The following is a 22,429-nucleotide window of genomic DNA, read 5'->3' as shown; positions in this document are numbered from 1 at the left end:
GAGTGTCCCTGTGTATTAATTTTCCCAACAATCCTTAAGATGATAAAGGCTCTTAGATAAGCATGAAGGAGCTGTGAGGTAAGGGGAATGGCACGGCTAGAGAGAGACAGACAAAAAAACAAAGTCATTCAGCTCTCCAGGACTGTAAAGAATAGTGTGTGTGTTTGTCTGTCTCTGTGTCTCACCACAGGGTCTGTGGGGTGGAAGACGTTGAAGAGCCTCTGGCAGATGCAGCGAGGTAGAATGTGGTCCTGTTCTCCACTGTTCGCTGGTCTAATCCCTCTCAGGGCCAGGAACACCACCAGGGGAGAGCCCATACAGAAGGATTCTCCACCTGGGGAAGAGGAGGAAACAGACACCATGTTTCCTTCAGTAATTTGCTTAGTCATCTTGTTACTTTCTGCCATTATCACCCTGGATCCTGTGTCCCGGGTTGAAGGTATTGCTTTTGAGCAGTTAGCAGTGTACCTTAAATTTCAGAGCAGGTGGTGCTAGCGGATGATCTTCCAGCTCTAGTAACCTGAGAAGTAGAGAGTGAGTTTCAGTAATACTGTTAGTATTCAGACTGCTAACAAAATACCTACACCACTCACACCCCACTCCTTCCTACACACACACTACCTAACTGTCTGTAGAAACAGTTTAGATGGCCATCTCAACTGTGACAAAGAGACAAACCACACACACCCCACTACCTACCACCCTGCCTACCGGTTCCTAGTGAGCTACAGCTGCTCCAGCAGGCGTCTCTCCTCGTAGGAGACACATCTCAGGTCCAGCTCCTCCTCCAGCTCCTGGTGCTCCTGCAAACAGAACCTCACCAGGTACCAGCCTGTCATGATGTCAAAGGTGATCACGCAGCCCAGGGAGTGCGACACGGTGGACACCTTGCCCCTCTTCTCCTCAAACTCAGGGTTCCTGGAGCAGAACAGGGTGTAGATTCGGTTCAGCTCTGACGTCAGGCCCCTGGTGATCTGGAGATGAAGGGTGGTATCAATTAGCCAGGGCCAATACGGTTGTCAAGTGAGATGAAGACTTAAACCCAATGTGTGTGTGTTTCAGTCTCACCTTGTCCCTGTACAAGGGACTGGTGTAGTACATAATGTTCATGGCACTGCTGTTGAGCAGGTCTCTCAGTCCTCGCACCTTGTCTGGTGTGATGGAGTCCACCGTATCTACAGATTCACACGATTCAACCATCAATAAAATATACAAATATATGTCTGACTGTGGATAGTTTTTATGAGTAAGCCTTTGTTAATCCTCTATACTTCTACAGATCTATTTGTATTCAGATAAACCTTCCATTCACTTGGCTGAAACAGTTAAGGCCTAAGACTTGTATAGATGTTGAATACTCAGTACTGTATGTGCATTGTAGACAGAATAGGAAATTAAAGGGCGTAGGAGACGGGACAGGAGTAGGGCAGAGGACAGCACACGGAACTCCATGTGAGAGATGTAGCCTATCCGTCTGGCTTGTGGTTCCACAAGTGTGACCTAAATTCAGCATGCCATCACAAGGTGGGTGTCACCTCCTGGAAGCTAGTGGACGACAGCAGCTGCTCTCTCAGCTCAATTGGGATCAAGGACACACTGCACACGAGCAAACACACCCCTTACCCCCATCCAGTGCCAGTTTGGAGCGCCACTCCACAGGCAGGAAGTTCACATACTTCTCTGTGTGCTCTGAAAAGTGCTTCTCCTCCATCTTCCTTACTTAGCCTGGACATACAGACACAGATGACAAAGACGACACACACAGACAGTTTAATTGCTATGTGCATAAGAATAGTTTCTTGCTGTTCGGTCTTGAAAATGGTCTTATTCTCTGGATAGCCTTTAATCTACGTGTCCTAAAGCTCTAAAAACAGAGACAAACAGGGCATCAACCTAACATCACATTTCATTGCAAGTAATCATCCTCGCAGCAGGCTACCAGACGATACCTCATTACCGCTGGGTGAATGAATGAATGAATGGCTTTACAATGTGGTCCATACACTGTCTACTAGTCTACCCCTCTCCAAGTCAACCAGGGAATCCTTTGTGCCTTGTGTTTGCTCTGCCTTTCACTTAATGACTGTGTTTGAGAGGGATGACGTGTGTCCATTTCACCACTCACTGACGCAGTCCATTTACTCTCAATGGCTGCTAGCAGGCTACGTTAGTGTACACAAACAATGGGAGAGTGGCTGCTGTTGACATAACAGGGACGACCTGGGAGTGACATCGGCCTTAGGTGAACTGGTCTGTGACTCTGCCTGTCACTAATGCAGTCTTTCATGCAGTCTTTCTGGTGGGCTTCTATGCACCTGTATAGTAGGCGTTTATGCTAAAGAGGCTAGCAGGATAACCTAGCGTGGGCTAGCACAGTTTATCTCAAGTGGCTAATTGGTGAATGGGGTCACTGTACTGGCTTTAATGGTCTTAACGCAAACCCCCTCTAACACATGAGGAGGATCCTACAGAGAGGCTGTCCTTACTGCCCTGCCACTCAGAACAAGCAGCCATTATTATTAGTGGAGAGGTGAGAGGTATGGAAGGAGAGATATGGAAGGAGAGGTATGGAAGGAGAGGTGAGAGAAGAGGTAGGGAAGGAGAGGTGAGAGGAGAGGTATGGAAGGAGAGGTGAGAGGAGAGGTATGGAAGGAGAGGTGAGAGGAGAGGTATGGAAGGAGAGGTGAGAGGAGATGTATGGAAGGAGAGGTATGGAAGGAGAGATCTGGAAGGAGACAAATCAACTTTCATTTGATTTGATTTCCAGAGGCAGTTTGGAACTCAGTTTGGAGCAGACGGCATGATTTTTACACGTTCTGTGAGCTTATGTGGCCTACCCTGAGCTTGTGTGGCCTACCCTGAGCTTGTGTGGCCTGCCCTGATGAAGACAGCTTGGCTGTCGAAATGTTGGTAATACAATTTTTGCATCTGAGCTCCTGGAGTGTGAAACTCTCTTTTATTTTCAAGCTTGTGTGGCCTACCACTTCACAGCTGAGCCGTTGTTGCTCCTAGATGTTTCCACTTCACAATAACAGCACTTACAGTTGACCGGGGCAGCTCTAGCAGGGCAGAAATTTGACAAACTGACTTGTTGGAGGTGACACGTTGATAGTCACTGAGGTCTTCAGTACAGGCCACTCGACTGCCAATGTTTTCCCATGGAGATTGTAAGGCTGTGTACTCGATTTTATACACCTGTCAGCAATAGGTGTGGCTGAAATAGCCTAATCCACTAATTTGAATGGATGTCCACATACTTCTGGCCATGTAGTGTATCTATTAGCTATGTAAAGGTTCACCAAACCCACGGTTTGGTACGTATTGAGGTTTTGGGGGGGGTCACGGTTCAGTTTCAGGACAGTGGAAACTGGTCTGCGACCATGTGGGAGTTTGGAGGTCGTTAATATCACTTAGGCGCATTCATGGGATTTGAACTTGTTGAGAAACACTGATTGGCTAATGGCCAACAAGTTGTGTCAATCACAAACTAGAAGTACAGATATCATGCTTGTAAACAATTTCCAGAGTTTAAAAAATACATTCATAGATTGCTTTTTTAAATAATGTTTTGTTGTTGCATTTAACTGTCGAAAAAGCTGTTAGAGGCCATTTCATTAGTAGGCGATGTCAGAGGTCAGCATATGGAAGAAGTGGGTGATAGAGGAGTTTCCCACTAGTTTTAACCAGTTTGAGGCCAGTTCAAGTGGATTTTTCCCAGTCGTATGTGGTAAATTCCCACTTTCCACCTGGTTACGAATGCACCATGACACTGCCTCCTTCAGTGACAGATGCGGACTCTCATAAAGGGTGTGTGTCTGTGGCACGGTACATCTCCCACTCAGTGAAATGTGACGGGCTGTCACTGTGAAATAAGCGCAACACACTCCAGCCGACGCTTGGCATTGCACATGGTGGCCAATTAATTAAAAACTTTGACTTTGGTTTACTTAGAATAGAGCAGGTACTACCTGTTTGCTGAAATGGGTGCAAGAGGGAAGTTCATAACGTGTCTTAAGCACTTTCACAAGGTGCTAAAACCCCCTATTCTCAACCATTTAGAATGGCCGCATATCCGCAGCTATAAACCAAAAATATAAAGCATAGCCTACCTATCGCTCTTGTAATTTCTTTGGCCCGGTCAGAATCAGCTACCAAGGGCTGCTTGAATGCAGAGGGGAGACAATGTGTTGTTTCTTTGTGTTTCCGTCTTACTCTGATGGTAGGAATACTGGGGTGATGACGTAAATGGGTCAACATGTTTGAGGTGCTGGCAGCTGCATAGTCTATTCTCGTTGAGCAACATACTATTAAAAATAAAAAATGTTGGTATTTGTTTCATTGGTCCATTGTTGACATGGCCTCAAAATGTTTTGCTTGTGAGTAATTACGTTTTCAGGATACTGTATGTAACTTTCAAAATACAGAAATCATCCCTGTATGATGCTGCGTTTTACATCATATACGCGCATCATTTGATGCAAACAGCATCATACGGGGATGATTTCTGTATTTTGAAAGTTAAATATCTTGAAAACGTCATTGCTGACAAGCAAAACATTTTGGGACCATGTTAAATGTGCAACCAGAGGGGAAAAAATAAAATAAAAAAATAACTCTGGACCACCTTTACTCCACACACAGAGACGCATACAAAGCTCTCCCTAGCCCTCCATTTGATAAATCTGACCTCGTGAATTCTGCTTACAAGAAAAAATTAAAGCAGGAAGCAACAGTGACTCGATCAATAGAAAAGTGGTCAGTTGAAGCAGATGCTAAGCTACAGGAATGTTTTGCTAGCACAGACTGGAATATGTTCCGGGTTTCCTCCGATGGCATTGAGGAGTACACCACATCAGTCATTGGCTTCATCAATAAGTACATCGATGACATCGCCCCCACAGTGACTGTACATACATGCCCCAACCAGAAGCCATGGGTTACAGGCAACATTCGCACTGAGCTAAAGGCTAGAGTTTCTGCTTTACAGGAGCGGGATCAGAACCCGGAAGCTTATAAGAAATCCCGCTTAGCCCTTCGACGAACCATCAATACAGGACTAAGATTGAATCGTCCTACACCAGCTCTGATGCTCGTCGGATGTGGCAGGGCTTGCAAACCATTACAGACTACAAAGGGAAGCACAACCGAGAGCTGCCCAGTGACACGAGCCTACCAGACGAGCTAAACTACAATGCTCACTTCGAGACAAATAACACAAACATGCATGAGAGCTGTTCTGGAAAACTCTGTGATCACGCTCTCCACAGCCGATGTGAGTAAGACCTTTAAACAGGTCAACATTCACAAGGCCGCAGGGCAGATGGATTATCAGGGTGTGTTTTGCGAGCATGCACTGACCAACTGGCAAGTGTCTTCACTGACATTTTCAATCTCTCCCTGTCCGAGTCTGTAATAACATGTTTTAAGCAGATCACCATAGTCCCTGTGCCCAAGAACACCAAGGTAACATGCCTAAATGACTACTGACCCGTAGCACTCACGTTTTTAACCATGAAGTGCTTTGAAAGGCTGGTCATGGCTCACATCACATCACACAATTATCCCAGAAACCCTAGACCCACTCCAATTAGCGTACCACCCCAACAGATCCACAGATGATGGAATCTGTATTGCCCTCCACACTGCCCTTTCCCACCTGGACAAAAGGAACACCTATGTGAGAATTCTGTTCATTGACTACAGCTCAGCGTTCAACACTATAGTTCCCACAAACATCATCGATAAGTTAAGGATCCTGGGACTAAACACCTCCCTCTGAAACTGGATCCTGGACTTCCTGAAGGACCGCCCCCAGGTGGTAAGGATAGGTAACAACACATCCAACATGCTGATCCTCAACCCAGGGGCCCCTCAGGGTTGTGTGCTCAGTCCCCTCCGGTACTCCTTGTTCACTCATGACCGCATGGCCAGGCACGACTCCAACACCATCATTAAGTTTGCCGATGACACAAAAGTGGTAGGCCTGATCACCGACAACGACGACACAGCCTACCTGGCCGTGTGGTGCCCTAAAAACAACCTCTCCCTCAATGTGATCAAGACAAAGGAGATGATTGTGGACTACAGGTAAAAGAGGACTGAGCACACCCCCATTCTCATCGACGGGGCTGCAGTGGAGCAGGTTGTGAGCTTCAAGTTCCTTGATGTCCACATCACCAACAAACTAACATGGTACAAGCACACCAAGACAGTTGTGAAGAGGCCACTGAAAAGATTTGGCATGGGTCCTCAGATCCTCAAAAGGTTCTACAGCTGCACCATCGAGAGCATCACTGCCTGGTATGGCAACTGCTCGGCCTCCGACCGCAAGGCACTACAGAGGGTAGTGGGTACGGCCCAGTACATCACTGGGGCAAAGCTTCCTGCCATCCAGGACCTCTATACCAGGCAGTGTCAGAGGAAGGCCCTAAAAATTGTCAAAGACCCCAGCCACACTAGTCACAGACTGTTCTCTATGCTACCGAACGGCAAGCAGTACCAGAGCACAAAGTCTAGGTCCAAGAGGCATCTAAACAGATTCTACCCCCAAACCATAAGACTACTGAACATCTAATCAAATGGATACCGAGACCCATTTGCATCCCCCCCCCCCCCCCCCCCCACTTTACACCGCTGCGACTCTCTGTTGTTATCATCAATGCATAGTCACTTTAATAACTACATGTACATATTACCTCAATTACAGACTAACCGGTGCCCCAGCACATTGACTCTGTATCGGTACCCCCCTGTATGTAGTCTCGCTACTGTTATTTAACTACTGCTCTTTGATGACATGTTACTTTTACTTCTTATTTTTATTTCTTATTTAAAACTGCATTGTTGGTTAGGGGCTCGTAAGTAAACATTCCACTGTAAGGTGTATTCAGCGCATGTGACTAATACATTTTGATTTCAATTGCTGAGGTAGTCACCTGGAATACATCTCAAATAGCAGGTACCTTGTTAAAAGTTAATTTGTGGAATTTCTTTCTTTCTTAATGCGTTTGAGCCAATCAGTTGTGTTGCGACAATGGTAGGGGGCGTTTACAGAAGATAGCCCAATTTGGAAAAAGATCAAGTCAATATTATGGCAAGAACAGCTGAAACAAGCAAAGCTAATCAACAGTCCATCATTAAGACATGGTCAGTCAATCCAGTAAATTTCAAGAACTTTGAAAGTTTCTTCAAGTGCAGTCGCAAAAAACATCAAGTGCTATGAGGAAACTGGTTCTCATGAGGACCCCCACAGGAATGGAAGTCCCAGATTTACCTCTGCTGCAGAGAATAAGTTCATTAGAGTGACCAGCCTCAGAAATTGCAGGCCAAATAAGTGCTTCGGAGTTCAAGTAAAAGACACATGTCACGCCCTGACCTTAGTTATCTTGGTTTTCTTTATTATTTGCTTAGGTCAGGGTGTGACAAGGGTGGTTTGTTTAGTTTTTGTATTGTCTAGGGGGTTTTGTATGTCTAGGGGTTTTTGCTAGTCTAGGTGTTTATATGTCTATGGTAGCCATATTCCTTGGTTATTTTGTGGGTTGTTATTCTATGTTTAGTTGCCTGTTCTGCACTAGCCATATTGCTTCACGGTTTGTTTTGTTGTTCTGTTCAGTGTTCTCTCTTTATTAAATAGTTATGCTCGCTCACCACGCTGCGCCTTGGTCTCCTCTTTATGACGACCGTGACAACACATCTCAACATCAACTGTTCAGAGGAGAACAAAGTCGTCACTAATAAAAGGAAACCAATAATAAGAAGAGACTTGCTTGGGCCAAAAAACACAAGCAATGGACATTAGAAAGGTGGAAATGTGTCCTTTGGTCTGGAGTCCAATTTTGAGATTTTTGGTTCCAACCGCCATGTCTTTGTGAGACGCGGTGTGGGTGAACGGATGATCTCTGCATGTGTATTTTCCACAGTAAAGCACAGAGGAGGAGGTGTTATGGTGCTTTGCTGGTGACATGGTCTGCGATTTACTTAGAATTCAAGGCACACTTAATCAGCATGGCTACCACAGCATTCTGCAGCGACACACCATCCCATCTGGTTTGGGCTTAGTGGGACTATCATTTGTTTTTCTACAGGACACTGACCCAACACACCACCAGGCTGTGTAAGGGCTATTTGACCAAGAAATAGAGTGCTGGAGTGCTGCATGAGTCGGACCACAGAGGGAAGGAAAAGCAGCCAACAAGTGCTCAGCATGTGGGAACTCCTTCAAGACTGTTGGAAAAGCATTCCAGGTGGAGCTGGTTGAGAGAATGCCAAGAGTGTGCAAAGCTGTCATCAAGGTAAAGGGTGGCTACTTTGAAGACTCAAATATAAAATATACTTGGATTTGTTTAACAGTTTTTTGGTTACTAAACTCAGCAAAAAAATAAAAGTCCTCTCACTGTCAACTGCATTTATTTTCAGCAAACTTAACGTGTAAATATTTGTGTGAACATAAGATTCAACATCTGAGACATAAACTGAACAAGTTCCACCGACATGTGACCAACAGAAAATGAATAATATGTCCCTGAACTAAGGGGGGGGGGGGGGGGGGGGTTCAAAATCAAAAGTAATAATGCAGTATCTGCATTATGTACTGCAGTGCATCTTCTCCTCATGGACTGTACCAGATTTGCTAGTTCTTGCTGTGAGATGTTACCCCACTCTTCCACCAAGGCACCTGCAAGTTCCTGGACATTTCTGTGGGGGAATGGCCCTAGCCTCACCCTCCGATCCAACAGGTCCCAGATGTGCTCAATGGGATTGAGATCCGGGCTCTTCGCTGGCCATGACAGAACACTGACATTCCTGTCTTGCAGGAAATCATGCACAGAACGAGCAGTATGGCTGGTGGCATTGTCATGCTGGAGGTTCATGTCAGGATGAGCCTGCAGGAAGGGTTCCACATGAGGGAGGAGGATGTCTCCCCTGTAACACACAGCGTTGAGATTGCCTGCAATGACAACAAGCTCAGTCCGATGATGCTGTGACACACTGCCCCAGACCATGACGGACCCTCCACCTCCAGAGTACAGGCCTCGTGTAACGCTCATTCCTTCAACGATAACCGCAAATCCGACCATCACGCCTGGTGAGACAAACCCGCGACTCGTCAGTAAAGAGCACTTTTTGCCAGTCCTGTCTGGTCCAGCGACGGTGGGTTTGTGCCCATAGCCGACGTTGTTGCCGGTGATGTCTGGTGAGGACTCGCCTTGCAACAGGCCTCCAAGCCCTCAGTCCAGCCTCTCTCCGCCTATTGCGGACAGCCCTGAGCACTGATGGAGGCATTGCGCGTTCCTTGTGTAACTCGGGCAGTTGTTGTTGCCATCCTGTACCTGTCCCGCAGATGTGATGTTCGGATGTACCGATCCTGTGCAGGTGTTGTTACGCGTGGTTACGCGCCACTGCGAGGACAATCAGCTGCCCGTCATGTCTCCCTGTAGCGCTGTCTTAGGCGTCTCACAGTACGGACATTACAATTTATTGCCCTGGCCACATCACAGTCCTCATGCTTCCTTGCAGCATGCCTAAGGCACGTTCACGCAGATGAGCAGGGACCCTGGGCATCTTTCTTTTGGTGTTTTTCAGAGTCAGTAGTAGTTTTTATAACTGTGACCTTAATTGCCTACCATCTGTAAGCTGTTAGTGTCTCAACGACAATTCCACAGGTGCATGTTCATTAATTGTTTATGGTTCATTGAACAAGCATGGAAACAGTGTTGAAACCCTTTACAATGAAGATCTGTGAGGTTATTTTTACGAATTGTCTTTGAAAGACCGGGTCCTGAAAAAGTGGCATTTCTTTTTTGTTTTACTTTACATGATTCCATTTACATTTTAATGAGGCTGTAACTTAACAAACTGTGGAAAAAGTCAAAGTGTCTGAATACTTTCGGAATGCACAGTATTTGGAAAGTATTCAGACCCCGTGACTTTTTTGCGAGGACAGACAGAGACAGAAACACACACACACGCGTGCACTCACATGCCAGTGTTCTTGATGATGCGTCCCATGTCCATCTTCTATCCAATGTCGTGGACCACGAAGACAATGTGTGTGGTCTGGGGTGGCTTGTCCTTCAGTGAGGCCTCCTCCACGTAGCCTCGGTGGAGCCGCGTACCACTGCTGGAGGCTGGGGGGTGGCGTGGGAGGGGAAATGGTCAGGAAAATCAGAGGCTCCCAACAGTAGGCGGCACATTGCCCAGATTTTGCCCAATTGATGAATGTTTCCCTAATTGCCTTGAATCATAATTACCCTGATTTAAGGAAAGCCTCAAATTATAAGAAACATTCAATTTCACCCCCTGCCACAATTAATTGACCGAACATATACTAGGACAGTGTTAAGGAGTCCAGAGCAAAGGGTGATGAACATCGTAGATCATCCTATATTTGAAAGGAACATTGGGGTGACCGTTTACGTGGGGCTGTTTACGTGGGACACTGTGTGTGTGGCCCTGTTCAGAGCTTTCCTTGCTAACACTTGCTAACACACTAAGCCAACGGGTTTTTCTGCTTGCCATCTGGCCAGCACAGCACTAAGGATATTTCCAGCGACCGTGGGTTTGTGTGTCATTCAGAGGAGATTGAGGTAACTCCTGCAAGATCCACCTCTTAATCTTCAACTTTGGATGGAAATATGGAGCTTCTCCAATCCGGTCTCATCTCCACAATTGGCCTAGGAGGTTGTGTCTAGCTAAGGGTTTACTGGTATTGGGGTGGGGAAGGGGGGCTTCAACAGTAGAGTGGTCAGTCAGCAGTGACCTCTAACCTTTGGAGAAGCCCAGTTTCTGGGTGACGGTGCGGGCGATCTTGGAGGTGGTGGTATTGCTGTAGAGGTAGACCTCGTCCACACTGTGCCAGTCCACGTGGGTACGACTCAACTTCAGACTATGGACAGCTGCAGAGGGAGGGAGGGCAGAATAGTGGAAGGAAAGAGGGAGGATTGGGGAAAGGAGGGAATGATGGAGGAACGAGAGAGGTTGGAAGGGATGGAGAAAGAGGGAAGCATTTGAGGAAGATGGAATGAGAAGAGAGAGCAAGCAGAAAAAGGAGGTGAGGAAAGATGAATGAATGACGGGGTAGAGAGAAAATACACTCATCAAAAGGGTGATTACAAACTCCTAATTTTGCATTCAACTCAACAAGGAGAAAGTTTGGTCTAGTCTAACGGTCGATCAAATAATGACTAGTGCATTGATTTGCGGAGAGTTACTAGAGAACCAGAAAATAACATATTGAAGAAGCACACAGGTTCACAGAGTCTGCATATTTCAACGATTACCCGCCCATGTATTCCTTGAGTGTCATTGACTGTGTACAATAGACAATGTGAGATACTACAGTACCACACAAGTCCCCAGTGGGATGGGCTACACTGAGGCTGTGCAGAACATATCCTTGACAGAGGACTATATTAGATTCCAGCCTTGTTATCTTAGTGGGCACACAACAACAGGGCAAGTAAGAGTGGACATATGGCATGTATAGTCTAAACAGGGGGAGCGGAATTGGAAGCGGTTAGCTGAAAACAAGAAGGATCAATTAAACCAGTTGATTGGGGTGAGCCGGTCACATTGAGGTTTGAATGACACTTCAGACAATGTACAGTACGTGAAGAGGTGACCGGTTATTTTGACACACCAGTCACCGGACCGAACCCTGCGGTGCTCACAGCCAATCAGGAGGGAATAGAAGGACAGTGTTAAGGAGTCCAGGGCAAAGGGATTCAAAGGAGAGGTGGACGTTAGGGGGACTTTCCCAGTGACCTGTACTTGTGTAGGCCTCATCCTTGATGTGTCCTAACAGGGAAGAAAAAGACAGAGAAAGAGGATTAAAGGAGCAAGAGAAATGTGAGACATCAAAGCTTCCTCTGTTTGATTTTCTTCTTTGACTGCCGCCTTTACATTGTGTCAGGCTGGGAAGGAGAGACAGAGAGAGAGGGAAAGAGGGAAAGAGAAAGAGAAAGACAGAGAGATAAATAAAGACAGAGAGAGACACAGACAGAGTGTGAGTGACGAGGGGGGCCACTTAGCATGAGTGTCACGCCGGTATCACTGCCTCTCCAGAGCGTTCGCTTCCTCAGATCGTGTCCAGATAGCTCGTTAGTGCTCAGCAAACACTTAGCAGGTGTTCAGCAAACTCAACTAATGCACAGTCAGCTCCGTCCGATCTACAGAGCAGAGGTGACCAAAGTCTGAAATCACCTCTTCTTCCTCTTTCTCTCCATCCTACCACCTCCTAATAGGAGGCATCTGAGGATGGAGTTTCAGAACCAGAAGGGGGACTAGAAGTGTTTCTGTGACAGTCACACGGTGGAGGAGTAAAGCAGGGCCGTCCAGTTCTAATTTCATCCGCGGGGTGAGGACTGAGGAACAGTCATGGGTACTCCGGTTGATCAGTTTCCATTCAGGGCCGCTCCTGATGAGGGGAAAGTGATTCAGATCCAAAATGACAATGGAATGACAAGCAGAGGCTCAGGAGTTAACCAATGAAGAAGCTGTGTTATAGGTAGTAGTTTCCAGGTAACCCATCAGGGATAAGAGAGGAGGGATGTGTAGAAGGGATGGAACTGAATCCCAAACAAGCATCAGTAAAAAGAAAAATCCATCCAGTCGATGGTCACGAGAATCGATTGCATTGGAACACCTGAGGGTAAAGATATTTCAGCATTGCAAAACTTTTCACCAGGTTAGAGTAGCACATTTTCCTTTGAAATCACTTGGGGTAACAAGCATGCTACACAACAAGTATCACCAAGGTTGGGATCAATTCCACTTTCTAATTTAAAATGGAATTGACAAAGGTGGTGGCGGAGGCGGGCAGCAGGGATATAATGATCTGGGGAGTACAGTAGGGAAAGACAGAACCTTACCACTTACACCTACTGAGTCCACCCGAAAACAGGATGTCTTTAGGAGGCAGGAGGTACTCAATAGTACCCACTAGCCAGCCATCATATAAATAAGTCATGGCTGACTGGGTGGGGAATGGAAAAGGTGCTCATGTTTCCAAATGAGATGGGAAATGATGGGAAATGTTTTACAATGCAGCCCAGACCAGGGCAAAGCACACCAGATGATCTAGCAGTCAAACACAGAGAGCTTAAGAAGTTTACATGGGAGGCTTCCCAACTACTCCCCGGAGAGCCAGGGAGGAAGAGGGAAAAGAAGAAAGAGTTGTAGATAGATTTAGAGACAGTGTGAGAGACCAACAGCTAGAACTAGAGTGAGAGAGAATGACAGTCAGAAAGAGAGCGAGAAAGACAGCCTGTTTGTACCTGAGGTAGGGAATTATGCCACTAAACTAGGGCAAAAGTGGTATTAAAATGGTGCTATTGTTAGGATGCTACTCTACTCTCAACTTTAAATGGCATGGGAGAGTTACAGTTTGACAATTATGCACAAGGCCTAACTATGGCCTGCCAAACATAGCTATGTTCCTAGCCTTGTAGAGCCACATAGGGAGTACACTACTCTGTGTTAGTTCACTACGGTTGCGTTCATTAGGAACAAAAACAGCAGAGAACATTTTGTGCCAACTGAATGCAACCCATGTCTTTCCAGGTTACCGGACTGTAACTTACTGCATGTGGATATTTTATTTATTTATTTCACCTTTATTTAACCAGGTAGGCAAGTTGAGAACAAGTTCTCATTTACAATTGCGACCTGGCCAAGATAAAGCAAAGCAGTTTGACACATACAACAACACAGAGTTACACATGGAGTAAAACAAACATACAGTCAATAATACAGTAGAAAAAAATGTCTACGTACCTGCTGGAGCGCGTGCTACAGGTGGGTGCTGCCATGGTGACCAGCGAGCTGAGATAAGGGGGGACTTTACCTAGCAGGGTCTTGTAGATGACCTGGAGCCAGTGGGTTTGGCGACGAGTAAGAAGCGAGGGCCTGCCAACGAGAGCATGCAGGTCTATATTATTATTAGGTCTATATTATATTAGGTATGTATTCGGGCTAGTTTAACTGAACTCTGCAGACAGTGCAGAGACGCTTATTGCCAGAGATTGAGGAGCTGTTATTCCATCCATAGAGGCAATGTTGGACCTTTGAGTGCAGACTGCAGTCTATGGGGGCCCGAATGGCGACTCTATTGCCTCTAAACAAGAGTTTTTTTCATTGTCTGTGATCACGCCACTACAGGGAAGGAGAGACGGAGAAGGGGAGGATTTTTGGAGAGATAGCTTATTAAACTCAGATCCATAGTTTTCCTATGTGGATTTGGAGAGCCTGGAAGGATGTTACTAGCTAACTGACACTCCACCTACTTAGCTGTACCTCCACTAACAGACAGACCGGAGCAAGATCCTCCAGAAGTCCAGAAAGCAGCTGCAGCAGTAATTGTGACAAACTCTGCTTCACAGAAAGGGGGAAATTCTAAGACTAAGCCCAGTTTAAACTAAAGGAGTGAGGAGGAGTCTAATCTAGATCTAATTCTTCTAGAGCGGGTTGGGATGTCTCACTGGGCTTTAAACGAAGATCTAGTTCAATCGAAACCTAAGATCTAGAGGGAGGATGGAGTATAGCAGATATGTAGGTATATAGTAATTTAGGGCATAAAAAAAGGCTGGCGTTACAGTACCTGATAAGCGCTTGCGCTTGCGACATTTAGTTGTAGCATTCGGCTGAAATCCACTCCATTTGAAAAGAAGGGGGGAGGTAGAAAGGGGGCAGGTGGGAGAGAACTAACAACCAAGAGACAGTGAGTGATGGACATGACGATGGTGTTTTGTCAGAAATGGCAACCTACTGCCATCACTGTGACACTGGGGGCATTTGTCAAGCAGCACCGCTATCAGGTAACCACGCTGGGATTTGTATGTACAGTACATTAGCCGTTGGGTTAGCAGCTGAAAATGTCACATTTAGTTTTTAATAGGAAATAGTTTAGAACCGTACAGCCTAACCATTAATACATTATTTGTTTTATGTTTACCCCCTTTTTCGTGGTATCCAATTGTTAGTAGTTACTATCTTGTCTCATCACTACAACTCCTGTACGGGCTCGGGTGAGATGAAGGTCAAGAGCCATGCGTCCTCCAAAACACAACCCAACCCAACCCAACCCAACCAAGCCGCACTGCTTCTTAACACAGCGCGCATCCAACCCGGAAGCCAGCCGCACCAATGTGTCGGAGGAAACACTGTGCACCTAGCAACCTGGTCAGCGTGCACTGCGCCCGTCCCGCCACAGGAGTCGCTAGTGCGCGATCAGACAAGGATATCCCTACCGGCCAAACCCTCCCTAACCCGGACGACGCTTGGCCAGTTGTGCGCCGTCCCATGGACCACCCGGTTGCGGCCGGCTGCGACAGAGCCTGGGCTCAAACCCAGAGTCTCTGGTTGCACAGCTAGCACTGCTCAGCTAGCGCAGCTAGTACTGCCACCACTGTGGTCTAAGACATCGCCACAGCTAGCACTGCCACCACTGTGGTCTAAGACATCGCCACAGCTAGTACTGCCACCACTTTGGTCGAAGACATCACCACAGCTAGCACTGCTCAGCTAGCGCAGCTAGTACTGCCACCACTGTGGTCTAAGACATCGCCACAGCTAGCACTGCCACCACTGTGGCCTAAGACATCGCCACAGCTAGCACTGCATCGCCTTAGACCACTGCGCCACCTGGGAGCTTGGTTCAACTGATAGGCAAAGTAGTTCATTTGAATAAAACCTGTTCTTACTGTATGTCTACACATGGTTCTTCATTGTTGTGACATAATTAAGGTGGCAATATTCGCTTTTAGACACAATCTTGAGCTGAAAGTGACCATTGAAACCCAACTGCAGCGCTACTTGACACATGCCAGAGAAGACGGGATAACACCTGAATCATACTCAACATATACAAACTTTATTATTGTTTTTCTGTCTTCAGGCTACTCAGTGTGGACTACATTACAATGTGCTGGAATGAACAGATATGTTTTTAAATCTTTTATACAAAACAGAGAATCACTGTTTGCCTTATACCAAATGGCTGGTCAATGGAGGCTATGTGACAATAATATACAACATAACATGTTAAGAGTGATACAGGGATATATTGTCATTCATTAGGGATCCCCATTAGCTGTTGCCATGGCAGTAGCTACACGTTAAGGCACTTACATTACACATAAAACAGTACATCATAACATTATTACACCACTGCGCATCTACAAAAGGAAATGTATAATACCGCCATACAACAATATTACAATGTACGTGTGTGTGTGTGTGCTAGCATGTGTGTAAGTGTGACGTTTCCCATCCGTTATATAAGTATGCATGTCTGTACCTTGGTGTGTCTCTTCACAGTGCCCGCTGTTCCATAAGATGTTTATTTTCATCTTTTTATCTGATTCTACTGCTTACATCGGCTACCTGATGTGGAATAGAGTCCCATGTACTCATGGCTCTATGTAGCACTGTGTGCCTCCCATAGTCTGTTCTGGACTTGGGGACTGTGAAGAGCATGTCTTGTGGAGTATCTTGTCAGACAGGTCAGGTACAAATTGCAAAACAACTTTCTTACATCACCTTTAAAGTATGCACCTGATTTCTTCTTGGAGAGTTAAAGGGAAAAAGCCCGACTTAACAGCTTAATATTTCAAGAGGAAATCCTAATTATCCCAAAGTGAGTGGGCTTCCTTCAGAGAGCAGTTTTGTAGAACTAGCCTGTCTTACAGCTTTCTTTTTCCTTTGCTCATGTTTTCCCCAAAAAACAGATTGTCTTCCAGGTGGACTGAGGAGCTAAATTATTTAAGTGTCAGAAAGACTTCAGGGAAGGATATCCATTACTCAGAAAAAAGAAGAGAAACATTTCTGAGAACCCTAAAGGAAGTTGCCCTCTAATATTTACTAAAAGGAAAGCAACGGCTCTCTCCCTCTCCCACACACACTGGCCATAAAGTAACCCCTCCTCTCTCTCTCTCGCGCTCTCAAACAACACTCAGTAAACCAACTCTGCTCTCTCTCTCACACACACACCTTTCCCTAACATTACATGACATACGTTGATTTCCCGCACAATAACAACCTGACGACTGCTATCAAGTAACCAGGGTTTCATCCAGAGACATGTCCTCCCGTTAGACCAGTGTGTCAGACTTGCTGTCATCATATAGCCTGTCTGTAGTCAGCGGATAGCCTGAGACTCAGACCAGACCAGTGCAGTGACCAGGACATTGGGACTCAGTCCCGTTCTAAAAGCACCATTCACCCCTGTCACGCTGACTCATATCACATGACCTAGGCCTCGGCCTCACCCTGCAGCAGAGTTCTGTTTGTGGACCCTACTGTTGGAAGGGAGTAAGTTGCCTGAGCTGACTGAGCTGGAGGCTGGGTTTGTGTTTAAGGACAGTTAGTCAAAACAAGGGTGTTCATATTAAACCTGAGCTGGGAGCTCAGCTGGCCATAAAGGTATGATGCTGTGCTGTGAAGGCTTTCATATTTCACAATTACTCACAGCTATAAATAGGTCAATCAAGACTATCCAGATGTAATCAAGTTGTCAAGGGTGAGTTGTGTAGGGAGAGAGGAATAGAGAGCGCGAGCACTGTACTACCATATGGCCACCCTCTGAGGGTCTGGTGACAGACACATGAATCAGCTGCTCCATCTGGGACCACATCAATACAACAGTTTCACAATAGGCTTTATATCCTGCTTATGATTAATACTAACACAGCATTAATACATCTGACTTATTTTCTGCCCTATCATAGGCTATGCTTGGGTTCAGAGGTTCAATGCTGTATATTTCTAGATGTTGACAGTTGCATTTGATATGACAGTGCTACGAAGTACAAGAGATTGCATTTTGACGTGGCCTGCTCGGTGTCACGTTCTGACCTCTATTTCTGTTGTTTTGTATTTATTTAGTATGGTCAGGGCGTGAGTTGGGTGGGCAGTCTATGTTTGTTTTTCTATGTTTTGGGGCATTTCTATGTTTTCGGCCTAGTATGGTTCTCAATCAGAGGCAGGTGTCATTAGTTGTCTCTGATTGAGAATCATACTTAGGTAGCCTGGGTTTCACTGTGTGTTTGTGGGTGATTGTTCCTGTCTTTGTGTAGTATTCACCAGATAGGCTGTATTAGGTTTTGAGTTCTCACGTTTCTTGTTTTTTCGTTAGTTTGTTCATGTATAGTGTCGTGAATAAAATACAATGAACAACCACCACGCTGCGCTTTGGTCCGCTTCTCCTCCTCCTACAGACGAACGCCGTTACACTCGGAGCTTGGTATGGCCTAAATATTGAATGTAGGTCCATTGGTGGAGTGGAATGGCATGGCATTCCAACTGACATATTAGATCAGAGCTTGTCTGCTCCGCTTGGAGCTTTGGATTTAATTGTCCAGGGGAAAGAGCAGCACTGCAGATGCAACACTGCAAATGTACTGCACTTTCATTAAACTATGTTTGACAACTTGAGTCTGACAACCTTATGATTACATTTTGTATTGTTTATTTTGAATGGTAGCCCTTCTAGTTATTGAATGCGTATGGTCAATGTACATGTCATAGTGTGCCATGATGAATGTCCTGTGGTGTAGGCTAGAGCTGTGACATGACATTATGTGGTGTGTGTGTGTTGGTGTGTGTGTGTTGACACATGACCCTTTGTGTCTGTGAGGCTTTGCTTTGCTCTGGCCCTCCATGAGCCTGACAGACTGGAATACTCCCCATCGTCATGAGCCCTGGCCCAGCCCCTAGCCGGCCCACAGGCAAATAGCTTTCCTGCCTCAAACACACCCTCATGATACTCTCACATAGGCTTTACACACAGTCCCTTCACACACTCACATTTCTCTGTTGCCATCATCAGCAACCGCTCCAAAAACACATGCAGGCAGATAGCCACAGTACACACACATTCTCACTATATTGTTCCATACACAGCACAGTGAGCACACAGTCTCCCTTAGTGACACACAGGCAGGGCATGTTTAAACAGGTCTTCCAAATCCTGAAAGGGGAGCTATCAGGGCCATCTTGCAATTAACACCCCCCTGCTCCATAGTTGGTGTATTCACAGTGAGAGGGTCAGGCTCAATGGACTTTTCACTGGAGGTGCCATTTCAGTCACACTGGCGCTAACTGACGGTTTCTGTACAACAAATATTGTCAGTGATACTTTGTACATTATTTTTTCCTCAATCCTCAAGACAGACTGGCAGTTACTGACTCTTTTTCATGTGACCCAGCCTATCACCAGCTTCAGTAGCTGCTGAAATCATCATTAAACCCTCCACAGTACAGCTGTCATGCGGGTCGCCATCTGTGGCCAACTGTCAATTGATCATGGCTAGGAGGGATCCAGCTTTTGTCAAATTAACATCAGATAATGACTTTTCAAAGCAGGTTAGGAGAATTAGGTTAAGGTTAGGAAAAGGGTTAGTCTTAGCTAAAATAAAAATCTAACTTTTGACAACAGCTGGATCCCTTTCTAGCCATGACCCTGTCAATTTTCCTCCTCAAATTAGGCAGCGATGGCAGCCATTAACTGCAAAGAAAGTGGCAAACTGTCACTGTCACTCTTGGCCAAAGAAGCCTGATGAGGAATGAGGAACCTTTCAATGTATTTTCCCCCTCCATTTTTAATACCAATGAACAGTGGCTGAATATCTCTATGAAATGACATGTCATTCCACATCCTCTCCCCCTGTTTGACTGAGACAGCAGCAGCAGCAGTAACCTAGGGCAGGAGAGGACTCACCTCACACAGGTCATCCTGCCTGTATTATGATCAACCCATGCCTACATAACATGCCTGCAATGAATGCCCCACCATATGCTTTCTGCTCCATTCGTCTGAGATGGCTGCTGGGGCTTCAGGGCCAGAGAGGCAGGGAGGGAAACAGGGAGGAGAAGGGAGAGGAATGTTGAGAGAAAGAGGGAAAGGGTGATGAGTTAGAGAGAAAGAGGGGGGGGGGGGGGGGGGTGAGAGAGAAAGACAGAGTTTGGAGGGAGAATGATGGGAAGAGGAGTGAAGGAGAGAGAAAGAGGGGGAGAGCGAGAGAGTACTGCAGTATTTTCAAAGCACAGCTTGCTCTGTGTTTTGTACTGTGCTAAAGTGGCTCAAGGTGCTTTACAACAGTGTGTGAAGCCCGGAGTGTTCGCATTATAAAGGAAGCACACTAAAAATGCGGCTCAAACGGATGATAATGAATATTAAGATGTAAGGCTTTTAAGATGCCATCATTATTTAGTATATATCAGCATGGACACTAATAACAAGATTGTCAGTCTTCAACAATGTTCAGTGTAGCATAGCAAAAACTAAGAGAAGTTCAGTAAACTATAATAGACTTCACTACACAGGGTATTAACCGGCTTTTTCAGAACGTGTTAACAGTTTGAAGTGTCAATCTCGAGAAGAGTGAATCCTCGTATGAATGAATCCATCCAACTGATTTGGTGAAGTGATAGGACAGAACAGAGTAGTGTCGTATTCTCTCAGAAGAGGTGAGAAGAACGGAAAGGATGTGGGATGTGCTGCCAGAGGGGGATTTGGAAAGGGCTGGGTTGTTGGTAGTTACGTGAAGGTGACACAACCCTTGGCATAACCCTGGAACCCATTTCAAACACTCAGTCTGTGATTTGATTAGGATGTGTGTCCTCTGTGCGTGTGTAGATTGCTGTAAGGCAACCTCCAGTAGCCAGCCAGTCTACAGATGACACTATTTACGGTCCCCCATAGCTCCTAAAGGGTGAGAAGAGACTGTCCTTGAATGAATGAACAGAGTGTACTGTTGGAGGAATTCAGAACACAGAATAGATGCTAGAACAGGGACCCATTCAAGGACTAAACTTATTTTGATTAACAGTTAATCAGAGCAAGTCATGACCATTTACAATGAGGGGTTAATGTGTGCAAACACTGTGTTATGGTCCAATACAGAGTGCCATTGTGACTGAGGAGATGGTGCTGGCCTTCGTTGGAAGGAAAGCAGCACTTGTTCTCAGTTCAAGATATAAGTTTTGTCTTCAGACTTAGCTTGACCTGTCAAGATGATTTCTCATACACATACACTACCGTTCAAAAGTGTGGGGTCACAGAAATGTCCTTGTTTTTGAAAGAAAAGCAAAGAATTTTGTTCATTAAAATAACATAAAATTTATCAGAAATACAGTGTAGATATTGTTAATGTTGTAAATGACTATTGTAGCTGGAAACGGCTGATTTTTTAAATGGAATATCTACATAGGCGTACAGAGGCCCATTATCAGCAACCATCACTTATGTGTTCCAATGGCATGTTGTGTTAGCTAATCCAAGTTTACCATTTTAAAAGGCTAATTGATCATTAGAAAAACTTTCTGCAATTTTGGTAGCACAGCTGAAAACTGTTGTTCTAATTAAAGAACCAATAAAACTGGCCATCTTTAGACTAGTTGAGTATCTGGAGCATCAGCATTTGTGGGTTCGATTACAGGCTCAAAATGTCTGGAAACAAATAACTTTCTTCTGAAACTCATCAGTCTATTCTTGTTCTGAGAAATGAAGGCTACTCCATGTGAGAAATTTCCAAGAAACTGAAGATCTTGTGCAACGCTGTGTACTACTCCCTTCACAGAACAGTGCAAACTGGCTCTAACCAGAAAAGAAAGAGTGGGAGGCCCCGGTGCACAACTGAGCAAGAGGACAAGTACATTAGAGTGTCTAGTTTTAGAAACAGATGCCTCACAAGTCCTCAACTGGCAGCTTCATTAAATGGTATCCGCAAAACACCAGTCTCAACGTCAACAGTGAAGAGGCGACTCCGGGATGCTGGCCTTCTAGGTTGTAAAGAAAAAGCCATATCTCATACTGGCCAATAAAAAGAAAAGATTAAGATGGGCAAAAAAACACAGACACTGGACAGAGGAAGATTGGAAAAAAGTGTTATGGGCAGACGAATCTAAGTTTGAGGTGTTCGGTTCACAAAGAAGAACACTCATGAGACGCAGAAAAAAATGAAAAGATGCTGGAGGAGTGCTTGACGCCATTTGTCAAGCATGGTGGAGGCACTGTGATGGCCTGGGTGTGCTTTGGTGGTGTAAAAGTGGGAGATTTGTGCATGGTAAAAGGGATCTTGAAGAAGGAAGGCTATCACTCCATTTTGCAACGCTTTGTCATACCCTGTGGACGGCGCTTAATTGGAACCAATTTCCTCCTACAACAGGACAATGACCCAAAGCACAGCTCTTAACTATTTAGGGAAGAAGCAGTCAGCTTGTATTCTGTCTATAATGGAACGGCCAGCACAGTCACCGGATCTCAACCCTATTGAGCTGTTGTGGGAGCAGCTTGACCGTATGGTACGTAAAAGTGCCCATCAAGCCAATTCAACTTGTGTTAGGTGCTTCAGGAAGCATAGGGTGAAATCTCTTCAGATTACCTCAACAAATTGACAACTAGAATGCCAAAGGTCTGCAAGGCTGTGATTGC

General features: G+C 45.6%; 1 protein-coding gene across 1 annotated transcript in view; it reads right to left on the bottom strand.

Annotated features, from left to right (window-relative positions):
- LOC110504214 (phospholipase DDHD1-like) overlaps nt 1-22,429 on the bottom strand; it is a 67,076-nt gene that overhangs the window by 9,977 nt on the left and 34,670 nt on the right. Inside the window, 8 exon segments of the mRNA XM_036962268.1 lie at nt 186-328; nt 462-520; nt 712-974; nt 1,069-1,175; nt 1,624-1,719; nt 9,966-10,127; nt 10,767-10,895; nt 11,770-11,796. Of these exon segments, the coding sequence (XP_036818163.1) occupies nt 186-328; nt 462-520; nt 712-974; nt 1,069-1,175; nt 1,624-1,719; nt 9,966-10,127; nt 10,767-10,895; nt 11,770-11,796 (986 nt within the window).

Source organism: Oncorhynchus mykiss, chromosome 25 (assembly GCF_013265735.2).
Source record: "Oncorhynchus mykiss isolate Arlee chromosome 25, USDA_OmykA_1.1, whole genome shotgun sequence".
Lineage (NCBI taxonomy): Eukaryota > Metazoa > Chordata > Actinopteri > Salmoniformes > Salmonidae > Oncorhynchus > Oncorhynchus mykiss.
The sequence above is the reverse complement of the archived record's forward strand: the minus strand, read 5'-3'. Positions and strand labels throughout refer to the sequence as shown.